This window comes from Bos grunniens, chromosome 9, assembly GCF_055505025.1.
Source record: "Bos grunniens cultivar Pamir isolate PY7600 chromosome 9, Bosgru_T2T1.0, whole genome shotgun sequence".
In the NCBI taxonomy this organism is placed as follows: domain Eukaryota; kingdom Metazoa; phylum Chordata; class Mammalia; order Artiodactyla; family Bovidae; genus Bos; species Bos grunniens.
The window spans coordinates 23,882,397-23,899,016 of NC_141173.1; the positions used below are offsets into that span (position 1 = coordinate 23,882,397).

The following is a 16,620-nucleotide window of genomic DNA, read 5'->3' on the forward strand; positions in this document are numbered from 1 at the left end:
CCTTTTCATATGAAAGAAAATAGTATAGTTCACTGCTGATGAAACTTCTACAGAGTGTTCTGTCTCAGTTTTCAACTATTTTCATAAGATTTTGCTCTTGATGTTTTATCTAGTATTATATGTGTTCTGTGCAATATGCAGTCTTTTTAATCATATTTAAAATATTTAGACCCAGAGGGATGGTATGGGGAGGGAGGAGGGAGGAGGGTTCAGGATGGGGAACACGTGTATACCTGTGATGGATTCATTTTGATATTTGGCAAAACTAACACAATTATGTAAAGTTTAAAAATAAAATAAAATTAAAAAAATAAAATAATTAAAAAAAGGAAAAAAAATAAAAATAAAATAAAATATTTAGAACCTTTTTAGCTAAATAAATAAAGAAAATCCAATTTGCTTACCTGACTCAACTTTTTTAGCTGTGAGCATGTAACACAAGAACTTAGCTGGTCATTATTGGTTAGTTTTTGTTTTGTTTTTAATACCAAATAAGAAATATATGTCTGAAGGATATGTCAATTGAAGTAACATTACTTCATAATTACACTAATACCCCAGTTACAGATAATTCATTTCATTCTCAGAAGTTACTGTTAAATTGATTTTTAGGTTACTCTTCCCCCAGGTACAAATATTGTGTACCTTCAAATTGATATGTTATATCTTATACTGGAAATACTAAGGGAAAAAAATGTTCTTTTCAGTAAAATTTATGCATTTGCTTTATTCTATCTCCTAATAGTGCTTTCTTAGATTTAATGATTAGAATTTATAGTGATTTTGTACTATTTTTATACACCTTCAGAAAATCCAGTCAAGTTGATTTTTCCTTAAATTTAATTGGTTTTGCAGTTCTTTCTTTCCTGAATTTTCAGAAGCAAACTTACAAACATTTTAGTTTGTGTTCTTTCTAACCTTCATTCCATAAATCATTATGTATTAATATTATCAAAGTTTATGGCTTTAAATGCTAGTAAAGTAATGCTAGTAAAGTAATGCTCACAATTCTCCAAGCCAGGCTTCAGCAATACGTGAACTGTGAACTTCGTAATGTTCAAGCTGGTTTTAGAAAAGGCAGAGGAACCAGAGATCAAATTGCCAACATCCGCTGGAACATCGAAAAAGCAAGAGAGTTCCAGAAAAGCATCTATTTCTGCTTTATTGACTATGCCAAAGCCTTTGACTGTGTGGATCACAATAAACTGTGGAAGATTCTGAAAGAGACGGGAATACCAGACCACCTGACCTGCTTCTTGAGAAATCTGTATGCAGGTCAGGAAGCAACAGTTAGAACTGGACATGGAACAACAGACTGGTTCCAAATAGGAAAAGGAGTACGTCAAGGCTATATATTGTCACCCTGCTTATTTAACTTATATGCAGAGTACATCACGAGAAACGCTGGACTAGAAGAAGCACAAGCTGGAATCAAGATTGCTGGGAGAAATATCAATAACCTCAGATATGCAGATGACACCACCCTTATGGCAGAAAGTGAAGAGGAACTCAAAAGCCTCTTGATGAAGGTGAAAGAGGAGAGTGAAAAAGTTGGCTTAAAGCTCAACATTCAGAAAACGAAGATCATGGCATCCGGTCCCATCACTTCATGGGAAATAGACGTGGAAACAGTGTCAGACTTTATTTTTCTGGCTCCAAAATCACTGCAGATGGTGACTGCAGCCATGAAATTAAAAGACACTTACTCCTTGGAAGGAAAGTTATGACCAACCTAGATAACATATTCAAAAGCAGAGACATTACTTTGCCAACAAAGGTTCGTCTAGTCAAGGCTATGGTTTTTCCTGTGGTCATGTATGGATGTGAGAGTTGGACTGTGAAGAAGGCTGAGCGCTGAAGAATTGATGCTTTTGAACTGTGGTGTTGGAGAAGACTCTTGAGAGTCCCTTGGACTGCAAGGAGATCCAACCAGTCCATTCTGAAGGAGATCAGCTCTGGGATTTCTTTGGAAGGAATGATGCTAAAGCTGAAACTCCAGTACTTTGGCCACCTCATGCAAAGAGTTGACTCATTGGAAAAGACTCTGATGCTGGGAGGGATTGGGGGCAGGAGGAGAAGGGGATGAGATGGCTGGATGGCATCGCTGACTCGATGGACGTGAGTCTTAGTGAACTCCGGGAGTTGGTGATGGACAGGGAGGCCTGGCGTGTTGCGATTCACGGGGTCTTGAAGAGTTGGACACGACTGAGCGACTGAACTGAACCGAATGGCTTTATATATTTTATTTTGTCAGTCTTTTGTATCTGAAGCATACACTGCTCTGTGGTTGTTCATAGGTGTGGTTAAGTCTAGTTTTAAGTAAAGAAACCATAGATTAATGAAGAAAGCTCTCACAGAATTTTTAATTTATTCCCAGTCTTAACCATTACACTTAAATCACTGTATATGAGTCCAGCTTCAGTTGGATTGTAAATTATGTGCTGTGTATAAAACATAGTTCTTGTTCTCAAGGACTTGTACCATAGTAGAGGAAATCCAACTCTTCTATAAAACAGAATCAATTTTGAAATGGAAGTTAGTTGAGATCAATTTTTATTTACTTATTTAAATTTGAAAGTTGTCTTGGATTTCTCAGAGTAGTACTTCAAAATACTGCTTTATGTTTGGGTTTGCTGCTTTTGAGAGTTCAGAGCATGAAGATAGAACAATAAAATGGACTTTTTTCCCTCATAAACTTTATTTTAAGCCCCTGGGGTCAGATAACACAGTTTTAATGAGAAAAGTAGATTAATTATCTTGAAGGATTTACCTTACTTTATATTCTCCACTCCCAGCCCTCCCAATGGGGAAAGTATCCTGAGATCAGGGATAGTCTGTCTAGTAAGCATGCAGACATACTGGTTGGCAGTTAATGTGCTGAAGTGAATAATTTCATATGTCAAGTGACTCTATTTTTAGGTGGTAGTCTCTCCAAAGATGGGATTTAAGATCTGTCTACTTTTTTTTTTTTTAATTTTATTTTATTTTTAAACTTTACATAATTGTATTAGTTTTGCCAAATATCAAAATGAATCCGCCACAGGTATACATGTGTTCCCCATCCTGAACCCTCCTCCCTCCTCCCTCCCCATACCATCCCTCTGGGTCGTCCCAGTGCACTAGCCCCAAGCATCCAGTATCGTGTATCGAACCTGGACTGGCAACTCGTTTCTTACATGATATTTTACATGTTTCAATGTCATTCTCCCAAATCTTCCCACCCTCTCCCTCTCCCACAGAGTCCATAAGACTGTTCTGTACATCAGTGTCTCTTTTGCTGTCTCGTACACCGGGTTATTGTTACCATCTTTCTAAATTCCATATATATGCGTTAGTATACTGTATTTATGTTTTTCCTTCTGGCTTACTTCACTCTGTATAATAGGCTCCAGTTTCAGAATTGGAAAGTGTGTATTGCTTTGTTTTGGAGTAACCTTACATAGGAAAGTTTTGATTTAATAGGGCTTTTTTAGTTTAGTTTTTTTAATGCAAACAGATTTTACTAATGTAGGTTATATTCTCTAGAGCAGTGATTCTTAACATTTTTTGCCTGTGTGCGTGCTCAGTCATATCAGACCCTTCGCAGCCCTGTGGACTGCAGCCCGCCAGGCTCCTCTGTCCGTGGAATTTTCCAGGGAAGAATACTGTGGTGGGTTACCATTTCCTCCTTTTGAGGATTACTTTAAAAAAACTGTTTTTGACACTGTAAGTGCACCATTCTCCAATAAAATGTAAGATATACATTTTACATGTAATTTGAAGTAATGCACAAATCCCTAAAGCCCATTTTTATATGTATACATATATGTATATACATGTAGATCTTACATATATAGATATGTATCTTACACATATAAATATAGCTATATATCTTTATTGAGATACAATTCACATATTATGCAACTCATCTATTTAGAATATATGATTCAGTGGTTTTAAGTTCATTCATAGAGCTGTGTAACCATCCTTATAAACAGTTTTTTTTAATTGAAGTGTAGTTGATTTACAAAGTATTAATTTATGCTGTATATAAAGAGATTCAGTTACACACATCTATAAATTTCTTTTTTATATTCTTTTCTGATAGGATTTATCATAGGATACTGAATATAGTTCCCTTTTCTCCACGTTCTTTCCACCGTTTGTTATTTGTGGAGTTTTTAATAATGGCCGTGCTGACCAGTGTGAGATGGTACCTCATTGTAGTTTTGATTTGCATTTCTCTAAGAAGTAGTGATGTTGAGCATCTTTTCATGTGCCTATTGGCCATTTGTGTTTCTTCTCTGGAGACATGTTGTTTGGAGACATATTTAGGTCTTCTGCCTGTTTTTTGATGTGTTGTTTGCTTCTTGTTGTTGTTGAGTTGTTTGAGCTGTTTGTATATTTTGGAAATTAAGCCCTTCTCTGTTGCATCATTAGCAGATATTTTCTCCCATTCTGTAGGTTTTCTTTTCTTTCTTCTTTTATTTTATACAACAAATGCTAAAGGAACTTCTCTTGGCACGAAACGCAAGATAAGGAAAAGACATACAGAAAATAAACCCAAAACAATTAAGAAAATGGTAATAGGATCATAATATTGATAGTTACCTCAAATGTAAATGGATTAAATGCACCAACCAAAAGACATAGACTGATTGGGCAGATGAAAACATGTGCATGTGTGCATTCCACTTACCCCGTCACTCTACTTAACCCCCTAAATTGTATGTAATTATTTTATATTGTTAGGTTAATCATGTTTCATGTTATAGCTTGAAATTGTAATTATCTTTTATTTTTTGTCTGGCTGTTGATTGTGAAAATTGATAAACATCTTTTACTATTGTGATTATGTAACTATTATTCACTTAGTACCATTGTAGCATGCTTGGTTAACAGAAAATAATAGAATTCTCTACCACTACAACTATCATTTAATAGAAAAATAAAATATGTGGTGTTTTGTGAATATTTTTCAGTTAGCATAATGTTTTCAAAGTTCATCCATGTTGTCATATGTATCAGCACTTCATTCCTTTTTATAGTAGAATAATATTCCGTTTTTTATTTATTCATCCATCAGTTGACAGACATTTGATTTGTTTCTCCTTGGCTATTATGAATAATGCTTCTTTGAACATTAATGTACAAATTTTTGTGTGAACGTGTTTTCATTTCTCTTGTGTATGTGTACCATACCTAGGAGTAGCATTGTTGGGTTGCATGGTAATTCTATGTTTAACCTTTTGAGAACGGCCGGACTATGTTCCAAAGCAGCTGCACCAATTTACATTCCCACCAGCTGTGTACCAGGGTACCAGCTTCTCCATGCCTTGTCAGTACTTACTGTCTTTTTTATTTTAGCAATCCTAGTGTGGGTGAAATATCTCATGGTTCTGATTTGCATTTTCCTGATGGTTAATGATGTTAAGTTTATCACTTCTTGTACTTATTGACCATTCATTTATCTTTGGAGAAATGACTATTCAGATTCTTTACCCATTTTAAATTATTTGTCCTTTTATTATTGACTCGTAAGAGTCCTTTATTTATATGATTCAAGTGTCTCATCAGAAATATGGGAGATATATTTTCTTCCATTCTGTCAGTTGTCTTTTTACTTTGTTGATGACATATTTTGAAGCACAAACTTATTTCTTTTTTTTTTTTAAGATGCATTGGTTTATTTTATCTACAGCTGCTCTGGGTCTTTTTTGCTCTGCGAAGGCTTTCTCTAGTTGCGGGGAGCGGGAGTTACTCTTCGTTGTAGCTCTTGGGCTTCTCACTGCAGGGGCTTCTCTTGTTGCAGAGCACGGGCTCTAGGCTCGCTGGCTTCAGTAGTTGTGGCTCACAGGGTAAGTTGTCCCGCACGCAACATTTGGGATCTTCCCAGATCAGGGCTCGAACCCGTGTCCACTGCGCTGGCAGGCAGACTTTTAACCACTGGACCGCTAGGGAAGCCCAAGCACAAAGGTTTTTCATTTCGATGAAGTCCAGTTCATTTGTTTTCCCTTTCTTGTGGTTGTATTGCTTATTCTGCTTTTAGTATTATTCCTGAGAAATCCTAAGAAGGCCTAGAATAAATCTGAGGATTTATTCTTGTATTTTCTTCTCAGAGTTTTATAGTTCTAGCTATTAAATTTAGATGATTCATTTTGAATTGGTTTTTATGTAGGTGTGGGAAAGATTTTTTGATGTTGACTGTTTTTAAAGTCTTTATTGAATGTGTTACAATACTGCTTGTTTTATGTTTTGGTTTTTTGGCCCTGAGGCATGTGGGATCTCAGCTCCTCAACCAGGGATAGAACCCACACCCCAGGCATTGGAAGGCAAACTCGTAACCACTGGACCACCTGGGAAGTCCCCACATTGATTTTTTAATCAATTAATTAATTAATTGGCTGTGTTGGGTCCCCATTGCATTGTGGTGGCTTCTCATGCTGTAGAGTACAGGCTCTAGAGTGCAGGCTCCGTAGTTACGGCACGCGGGCTTAGTTGTCCCCTTTGTCATGTGGGATCCTCCCCGACCAGGGATCAAACCATTGTCCCCTGAGTTGCAAGGTAGATTCTTTACCACTGGACCACCAGGGAAGTCCTCCCACATTGATTTTAAAATTGAGCCTCAATTAAATCCTTGTTAGTACTCTGTGTTATCTATTCTACTGCTGTGTAGCTATTACTCCCTAACTCAGTGGCCTAAAGCAGCAGAATTTCTGTAAATCATGAATTCGAGAGGCTTAGCTATGTAGTTCTGGCACACAGTCTCTCGTGAAATGAGTCAAGATGTCAGTTGGTACTACAGTCAAATCAAGGCTTGCCTGGGGATGAAGGATCTTCTTCAGAGATGGCTCACTTACAAGGCTGTTGGCAGAAAGCCTCAGTTCCTTACCGCAGGAACATCTCCATAAGGGCTCCTTGAAGTGTCCTTGTGCTGTTGAAGCTGGCTCTCCCTGGAGCCTGTGACCTAACAGAGAGAGAGCAGGGACGAAGCTGAAGTGCTTTTATGACCATCTTGGCCATTACACATTGTCACTTCTGCCGTATTATTTTCATTAGGACTGAGGCCCAGAATTCAGCCCAAGGGACTGGAGAATTAGGCACTGCTTTTTTAAAGTAATATCGAAGAATTTGTGGACATATTTTGAACTACCACTTATGCTTGTCAGTCTTATTAGAAATTTTTGTTCGCTGGGTCTCCGTTGCTTTGCTGGCTTTTCTCTAGTTGCGGCGAGCAGGGCTAGCGCAGGCTTCTCGTTATGGTGGCTTCTCTTGTTGTGGAGCGTGGGCTCTAGGACACATGGGCTTCAGTAGTTGGGGCACCATGGGCTCAGTAGTTGTGGTTCCCAGGCTCTAGAGCACAGTTTCAGTCGTTGTGGTGCACGGGCTTAATTGCTCTGAGGCATGTCAAATCTTCCTGGATAAGGAATCAAACCAGTGTCTCCTGCATTAGCAGGCAGATTCTTTACCACTGAGCCATCAGGGAAGCCCAGTTTTATTAGAAGTTTTATTAGTTCCAAAAAGCTAATGTTCTTTCATACTATATGCCCATACTTTTATTGCTTAATAAAATAAGATGATCTCCAAGTCATTCATTTCTTTTTTTTTTTTTCCCCTATTGTTGTTGTTTTTAAAGTCCCTGATGTTTCTAATCTAACCAGTTTTATTACATTTTAGGATCAAAACAAAGAGGAGGTGTATGTGTATCAGAAGTGTTATATTGGCAAATATGACAGAGAAATAACATGATTTCTAATATGAACTAAGTGCAGGAATATTTCCTACTTTTTCGTAAGCCCTAAGTGCTCACAGCCATTTCTCCAGTCCCTAGGAAGGAACACATGAGTAGTTATCTCTGAAGCTGTCTTTGAATATTTCCATGACCCTGAATGCTAGCTGCCTAGAATGTTGATCACTTCTAATTCAAAACACATTTTAAAGTTAGCCATTAGGGAGAGGGTGGGATGATTTGGGAGAATGGCATTGAAACATGTATAATGTCATATAAGAAACGAATCACCAGTCCAGGTTTGATGCAGGATACAGAATACACGGCTGGTGCACTGGAATGACCCAGAGGGATGGTACGGGGAGGGAGGGAGGAGGGGGGTTCAGGATAGGGAGCACGTGTACACCCATGGCAGATTCATGTTGATGTATGGCAAAACCAATACAATATTGTAGAGTAATTAACCTCCAATTAAAATAAATTTTAAAAATAAATAAATAAAGTTAGCCATTAGCTCTGAACCCATTTTAATACTTTCCTTTGTAACTTTGGTTCCTCTTGCAAACTTTGTTTTTGTAGGTAATGATTTTACATGACTTTGAAATTGGTCTCTAGGAGGACGCTGTGGGAGGATGAACACAGAAGAGCTGGAGTTATTGAGTGACTCCAAATACAGGAACTATGTAGCTGCAGTTGACAAAGCACTGAAGAATTTTGAATACTCCAGTGAGTGGGCGGATTTGATATCAGCACTTGGAAAACTTAATAAGGTATGTCTGTCTTGCTCATTTCATAAGAAGGGATAAAAATCAGAAATCTGCATCTGTATTTTCTGGATTTCTCTAAATCTTGAAGTAAAGAATTTAAAAACAACCTCAGAATTACTTTTTTAAAATTCTCCAATCTAGAATATTTTCCTCTTTATTTTTTAATTGGAGGATAATTGCTTTATAATGTTGTGTTGCTCCTGCCATACAACAATGAGAATCAGTTATAATTATATATGACTCCTCCTTCCTGAGCCCTCCTCCCCACTCCCTTGCCTACCCCTCTAGGTCATCACAGAGTGCTAGGCTGAATTACTTTTGATTCTGCTATTTTACTTCATTAATTGCATGCCTTTGTAGTTAGGCTTTTTGTTTTGTTTTGTTTTGTTTTTGAGACCAAAACCACAACAGTACTTGAAAAATATAGTTAATCTATTATTATGTATAAATGCAAGATTAGGAAACAAATATGCTAACCACGAAGGTTGACAAGTTTTTACAATTGAGTATCAGATATGGTTCTGGAGTTCCTGGCAGCAAAATGAAGAGCTGCACATGGAAAGCAGTAACTGCTGCATCCTTTCCAAATGGAATAAAGCATCAAAGAAATGTGTTATATCCAGGCAGTTCTTAGTTACACTCAGTGCTTTTTACAGAAGTGGCAAGCAATTGCTTAGGCCTTGGGGCGAGGCCTTGGATGATCCTTCTTGACATGTCTGGTTTTTATCCACTGTTAATACAGCGGCATCACTGTTCAACTCGTAGCTTTGGATTTTGACCCCCTTTTTTTTTTTAAACTTACATCAAAATTTTCTCACTTCATACCCATAGTTTTGATATTGGAGCTTCTTTAGGTTTGTTTTTAATAGCATGTATTGAATATGAATGCTTCTAAATATTAAGTGGACCAGGGGAACAGATAGGAAAAGTGAGCACTTCTTGTAACTATTTTAACATCATCAGTTTATCATACAATTTATCCTAAAATACATATCAAGGACAATAGTTTTCAACTTTAATACTTACTATAGATAATTACCCTGATAATTTAAAAAGAAAAACTTCCATTTTCAGTGTGCCATGGATTTATCTTAAAATGAGATGCACAAACTTCTTTTTGACATGTTGACTTCTAAAATTTATCATTTGAGATTTGATAAATTCTTAAAATTTTTACAATATCTTCAAGAAATTGCATCTAAAAGTATGAGTTTGTTTAAAGGTAGTTACGTTTTTACTTATCTTGAAGGGGCTCTTTTCTGAAGACTTAGTAGGAACTTAGGCTTGTAAAAAGCTTTTTACACTTTTGTAAAAGGCACTGACTATAATTCAGAACTGCCTGGCTATAAAATGTATGTTTGGGGCTTCCCAGGTGGCACCAGTGGTAAAGAACCCACCTGCCAATGCAGGAGATATAAGAGATGTGGGTTCCATCCCTGGGTTGGAAGATCCCTTGGAGGAGGAAATGGCAACCCACTCCAGTATTCTTGCCTGGAGAATCCCATGGACAGAGGAACTTGGCAGGCTACAGTCCATGGGGTCGAAAAGAGTCTGACACGACTGAGCGACTGACACTACTACTAGTAGGAACTGTGTGTAAAAGCAGTTCATTAAACTTTGGAAATTAATTTGCCTAATTAAGTACTATTAATTTTTATAGTTATCCATATCATGAAAACAGATTTCACTGTATCCAGATACCACAACATAGGATATGCAATGCACCAGTGAAACTTAACTAAAGTCATGGTGATACAAGGCAAGGGTTATATATGTACAAATCTGTTGCAGATAGTCTAAATATGTTTTAGTTTAAAATTTTATCATTTATTAATATACTAAATTTTCACCTTATTTATACAAGTTTTTTAACTCAAATGATTTTAGAAAATAGTGCCGTATTTTGCTTTATTAAAAGTTTTTATTTGGTATTAGTAGAATTTCTTTATTGAAGCATTTTGTTATAGATCATTAACTTTCCTTCTGCAGAGGAACTTCTGGTAATAATTATTTATACTTTTCTTTCAAATATGTGTAAATATTGATTCTTTGCTCCTACATCTAAAATTCAATTTAATGTTTTAGAAATGAAAGGCAGCTAATTTAAAAAAATATTTTTTTGTAGTTGAATTCCTATTGATGTTGTGGCCTTGATTTGCTTTGCGTTTTAAAGTCTAGTTTTATTTATATTGGTTACATCCAATTGAAGACTGAATTGAAGACCATTGAAAATGTTATATCTAAGCAGACCTCAGACCCTTCAAATTTACTTTTTTTTTTTATGAACTGGAAGGATCTACTGCTTTGCTTTTGTACTGCCTTTGGCAGAACAATCATTTTATATATTTTAACCTCAGTTCTTTATTTTCTAAAATAAAGGACTTCTTTTGTGTTTCATCTCAATTCCAGTTCTCGTCTATTGTACCATATACATTCTGAATGTTTATTAAGTACTCTTGCCTGGAAAATCCATGGACGGAGGAGCCTGGTAGGCTGCAGTCCATGGGGTCACTAAGAGTCAGATACGACTGAGCGACTTCACTTTCACTTTTTACTTTCATGCATTGGAGAAGGAAATGGCAACCCACTCCAGTGTTCTTGCCTAGAGAACCCCAGGGCCGGGGAAGCCTGGTGGGCTGCCGTCTATGGGGTTGCACAGAGTCGGACACGACTGAAGCGACTTAGCAGCAGCAGCAGCAGCGTTTTGCCATAATACTCTGAAGAACTTCATTTATAAATCTTCTATTATTTAAATAAATTAATCTCCTTTGGGTGGTATTTATGAGTTTGCATCTTCTATAAATTCTACCTTGACCATCTTTTCTAAAGAAATGCGGTGGTTGAATACAGCAATATGTATTTGGTCCAGTTGGGAAATTAGTAAAAGCAAATGGACAAGTATAATCTTATGTGTGTTCTTGCTGTAAAATGATATACTACAGCAGTGGTTGTTCCTCTTCCAACTACATGTTTTTGTTGAGGTTCAGTTTTCTAAATATATTTCAAACAGTGTATCAGAAAAAAAAAGGTTGAAGGCTGTTAAAAGATTTTCAAAAATCTAAAATAGTACCTTTCTTCTGAGCAAATTTATTTTGGAAAATACTATTATTTTTCATAAAAATGTTATTTCTGTTTACATGTAACAAATTGATTTTTTAACAAATTAGTAAATATTTTTAAATCCTCAGTTTGAATTTTCAGTCTAGTTTTACTGATGTAACTGACAAAAACAAAAATTTTTTTTACATCCTCTCTAATTTTTTCTCCTTTGAAGTCCTATATCAAGGATTTTTGATAATACTATGCCAGAAAATGGAAGTAAAATGAAATGCAATATTCTTTCTCAACTGAATTAAGATGTTTTCTTCAAGGTTTTACAAAATAATGCAAAATACCAAGTAGTACCCAAAAAGCTGACCATAGGCAAGCGCCTAGCTCAGTGTCTGCATCCAGCACTACCGGGTGGAGTTCATCGGAAGGCACTTGAAACGTACGAAATTATCTTCAAAATCATTGGACCTAAGCGACTTGCCAAAGATCTCTTTTTATATAGGTGAGATCATTTTACTATGTGTTTGCGTGTAAATAAAGTATTTTAAAACTTTTTTATGTTTTTTGCAGTAAAAGCTAAACAATTGAAAACTCCTTAATGATGAAAGTTTTCAATATCAGTTGTAATTATTTTGATAAAAAAGTACATTAGAAAAATTTACTTAAATTTAAAAGCATTGTGTTTTATTTATTTATTATGGCTCACTGTGCAGCTTGTGAGATCTTAGTTCCCTGACAGGATCAAACCTGGATCCTCTGGAATGGAAGCACAGAGTCTTAACCACTGGAACACCAGGGAATTCCCAGTACTCTGCAGTTTTACTGTGATGTATTCCTACCTGGAGAATCTCATGGACAGAGGAGCCTGGCAAGCTACAGTCCATGGGGTTGCAAAGAGTCGGACATGACTGAGCGACTAACACAACATTTAGAGATAAATGGGCTTCCTTGGTGACTCAGATGGTAAAGAATCTGCCAACAATTCAGGAGACCCAGGTTAGATCCCTGGGTTGGGAAGTCCCCTGGAGGCGGGCATGGCAACCCCCTCCCGTATTCTTGCTTAGAGAATCCTATGGACTGAGGAGCCTGGTGGGCTACAGCCCATAGGGTCACAAAGAGCTGGACACAAGTGAGCAACTATCACTTTCACTTTCATCTTTTTATTTATCCTGGTTGGGATTCATTGGGATTTTAAAATATGTGAATCAGTGTTATGTATGTTCAGTCCCTAAGTTGTATTCAGTTCTGCAACCCCATGGACTGTAACGTGACAGGCTCCTCTATTCTCTATCTCCTGGAGTTTGCTCAGACTCATGTAGATTGAGTCAGTGATGGTATCTAACTATCTCATCGTCTGCCAACCCCTTCTTCTTTGCCTTCAGTCTTTCCCAGCCAGCATCAGAGTCTTTTCCAGTGAGTCTACTCATCCCATCAGATGGCCAAAGTATTGGAACTTCAGCTTCAACATCAGTCCTTCCAATGAATTAAATATTCGTTCAAACCCTGAAGGTTGAATTGACTGGTTTGAACTCCTTGAAATCCAAGGGACTCTCAAGAGTCTTCTTCAGTACCACAATTCAAAAGCATCAATTCTTTAGCGCTTAGCCTTCTTTGTGTTTCAGCTCTCAAATATCCATACATGACTACTGGAAAAACCATAGCTTTGACTGTACAGAACTTTGTCAGCAAAGTGATGTCTCTGCTTTTTAATATGATGTGTAGGTTCGTCATAGCTTTCATTTCAAGGACTGTGTGCTGTGCTTAGTCGCTCAGTCGTGTCCAACTCTTTGCGACCCCGTGGACTGTAGCCCATCAGGCTCCTTTGTCCATGGGGATTCTCCAGGCAAGAATACTGGAGTGGGTTGCCATGCCCTCCTCCAGAGGATCTTCCCAACCCATGGATTGAACCCATGTCTCCCACATTGCAGGTGGATTCTTTGTCTGAGCCAGCAGGGAACAGGTGTTTATTAATTTCATGGCTGCAATCACCACACACAGTGATTTTGGAACCCAGGAAAATAACTGTCACTGCTTCCACATTTTCTCCTTCTATTTCCCATGAAGTGATGGGACTGGTTGCCATGATCTTAGTTTTGTTAATGTTGTTTCAAGCCAGCATTTTTACTCTCCTCTTTCACTCTCATCAAGAGGCTCTTTAGTTCCTCTTCATTTTCTGCCACTAGAATGATATCATCTGCAATGTCTGAGGTTGTTGATTTCTCCCAGCAATATTGATTTTAGCTTGTGATTCATCCAGCCTGGCATTTCGCATGATGTACTCAGCATATAAGTTAAATAAGCAGGGTGACAATTTACAGCCTTGTCGTACTCCTTTCCCAATTTGAAACTGTTTAGCTATTCCATGTCTGGTTCTAACTGTTGCTTCTTGACCTACAGGTTTCTCAGGAGACAGGTAAGGTGGTCTGGTATTCCCATTTCTAAGAATTTTCCACAGTTTGTTGTGATACAGTCAAAGGCTTTAGTGTAGTCAGCGAAGCAGAAGTAGATGTTTTTCTAGAATTTCCTTGCTTTCTTCGTGATCCAGCGAATATTGACAATTTGATCTCTGGTTCCTCTGCCTTTTCCAAACCTAGCTTGTACATCTGGAAGTTCTCAGGTTACATACTCCTGAGGCTGAGCTTGAAGGATTTTGAGCTTTACCTAGCTAGCATATGAAATGAGTGCAGTTGTCTGGTAGTTTGAACTTTCTTTGGCATTTCCCTTCTTTGAAATTGTATGAAAACTGACTGTTTCTGGTCCTAAGGCCACTGCTGAATTTTCCAAATTTACTAACATATTGAGTGCAGCACTTTAACATCATTTTTTAGGATTTTAAATAGCTCATCTGGAATTACGTCACCTCCACTAGATCTGTTTGTAGTGATGCTTCCTAAGGCCTATTTGACTTTACACTCCAGGATATCCAGCTCTAGGTGATGGACCACACCACTGTGGTCATTCATGTCATTAAGACATTTTTTGTACAGTTCTGTGTATTCTTGCCACCTCTTCTTAATCTCTTCTACATCTGTTAGGTTCTTACTGTTTCTGTCCTTTATCATGTCCATCTTTGCATCAAATATTGTCTTGGTATCTCTAATTTTCTTGAAGAGATCTCTAGTCTTTCCCATTCTATTTAATAGTTTTCTTGTATTTCTTTGCATTGTTTACTTAAGAAGGCTTTCTTATCTCTCCTTGCTATTCTCTGAAACTCTACCTTCAGTTTATCTTTCCCTTTGTCCCTTGCCTTTCACTTCTCTTCTTTTCTCAGTTATTTGTAAAGCCTCCTCAGACAACCACTTTGCCTTCTTGCATTTCTTTTTCTTGGTCATGGTTTTGGTCAATGCCTCCTGTATGATGTTACGAACCTCTGTTGGTCATTCTTCAGGCACTCTGTCTACCAGATCTGATTCCTTACATCTATTTGTCACCTCCACTGTATAATCATAAGGGATTTGATTTAGGTTGTACCTGAATAGCCTAGTGGTTTTCCTTACCTCCTTCCATTTAAGCTTGAATTTTCCAATAAGGAGCTCATGATATGAGCCACAGTCAGCTCCATGTCTTGTTTTTGCTGACTGTAGGGAGCTTCTCCATCTTCAGCTGCAAAGAACATAATCTGTCTGATTTTGATACTGACCATCTGGTGGTATCCATGTATAAAGTTGTCTCTTGGATTGTTGGAAAAGGGTGTTTGCTATGTCCGGCATGCTCTCTTGACAAAACTCCGTTAGCCTTTGCCCTGCTTCATTTTGGACTCTCAGGCCAAACTGGCCTGTTACTATGGATCTCTCTTCCTACTTTTGCATTCCAATCCCCTGTGATGAAAATGACATCTTTTTTTGGTGTTAGTTCTAGAAGGCCTTGTAGGTTTTCATGGAATCTGTCAACTTCAGCTTCTTCGGCATCAGTGGTTGGGGCATAGACTTGGATTACTGTGACACAGCATGGTTTGCCTTGGAAACAAACCAAGATCTTCCTTTTGTTTTTGAGATTGCACCCAAGTACTGCATTTCAGACTCTCTTGTTGATTATGAGTGCTATTCCATTTCTTCCAAGGGGTTCTTGCCCACAGTGGTAGATGCAGTGGTCATCTGAATTAAATCCACCCATTCCAGTCCATTTTAGTTCACTGATTCCTAAGATGTCTGTGTTCACTTTTGCCATCTCCTGCCTGACCTCGTCCAGTTTACCTTGATTCTTGAACCTTACATTCCAGGTTCCTATGCACCATTTTTCTTTACAGTGTCGGACTTTACTTTCACTACCAGACACATCCACAACTGAGCGTCATTTCTGCTTTGGCCCAGCCGCTATATTCTTTCTGGAGCTATCGGTTATTACCTTCGACTCTTCCCCAGTAGCGTGTTGGACAGTTTCCAGCCTAGAGGGGCTCATCTTCCGGTGTCGTATGTTTTTGCCTTTTTATATGATTCATGGGGTTCTCGTGACAAGAATACTGGAATGGGTTGCCATTCCCTCCCCCAGTGGACCACATTTCGTCAAAACTCTTCATTATGACCCATCTATCTCTGGGGGCCCTGTACAGCATGGCTCATAGCTTCTTTGAGTTGCACAAGCATCTTCACCATGACAAGACTATGATCCGTGAATGGGTTTAAGTCAATACCTTTCATCAATTCTGAAGTCTTTTTAAATTGCCTTTACTCCATATATTCTCTCTTCCTTTTTTTGGAGCTATGATTTAAAACATGTTAGAACTTTTCATTCTGGCTTCCCCGTATCTTATCCTCTCTTTCCTTTTAGTTTGATGCAGTCCCACTTGTTTATTCTTGATTTTGCTGCCTTTGCTCTAGGTTACCTGTCCCAGAATATCACTGCCGAGACCAATGTCAAGGAACTTTTATGTATATATTCTCCTCTGTTTTATAATTTCAGGCCTTATATTTAAGTGTTTAATCCATTTTGAGTTAACTTTTGTGAGTGGCATGAGATAGGGATCTTATTTCATTCTTTTACATGTGCATATTTAGTTTTCCTGTCTCATTCTTGACACCGGCGATACAGATAGCCTTTTGTACATTTTGGTCAGCGTTGTCATGAGTTTATCATATTTTTAGTCTTTTTAAAAAC

The 16,620-nt window shown here is 37.7% G+C and overlaps 1 protein-coding gene across 6 annotated transcripts in view; it reads left to right on the forward strand.

Moving 5' to 3' along the window:
• The window catches only part of DOP1A (DOP1 leucine zipper like protein A), a 131,027-nt gene that overhangs the window by 35,394 nt on the left and 79,013 nt on the right, over positions 1-16,620 (forward strand). For 4 of the 6 annotated variants that reach the window (XM_086316939.1, XM_086316944.1, XM_086316938.1 and 1 more), the window contains exons 2-3: positions 8,288-8,478; positions 11,847-12,028. In XM_086316939.1, the coding sequence (XP_086173065.1) occupies positions 8,341-8,478; positions 11,847-12,028 (320 nt within the window). In that variant the 5' untranslated portion in view covers positions 8,288-8,340. The remainder of the gene's footprint in view (positions 1-8,287; positions 8,479-11,846; positions 12,029-16,620) is intronic. The other 2 variants (XM_086316941.1, XM_086316942.1) reach the window with 1 other exon arrangement.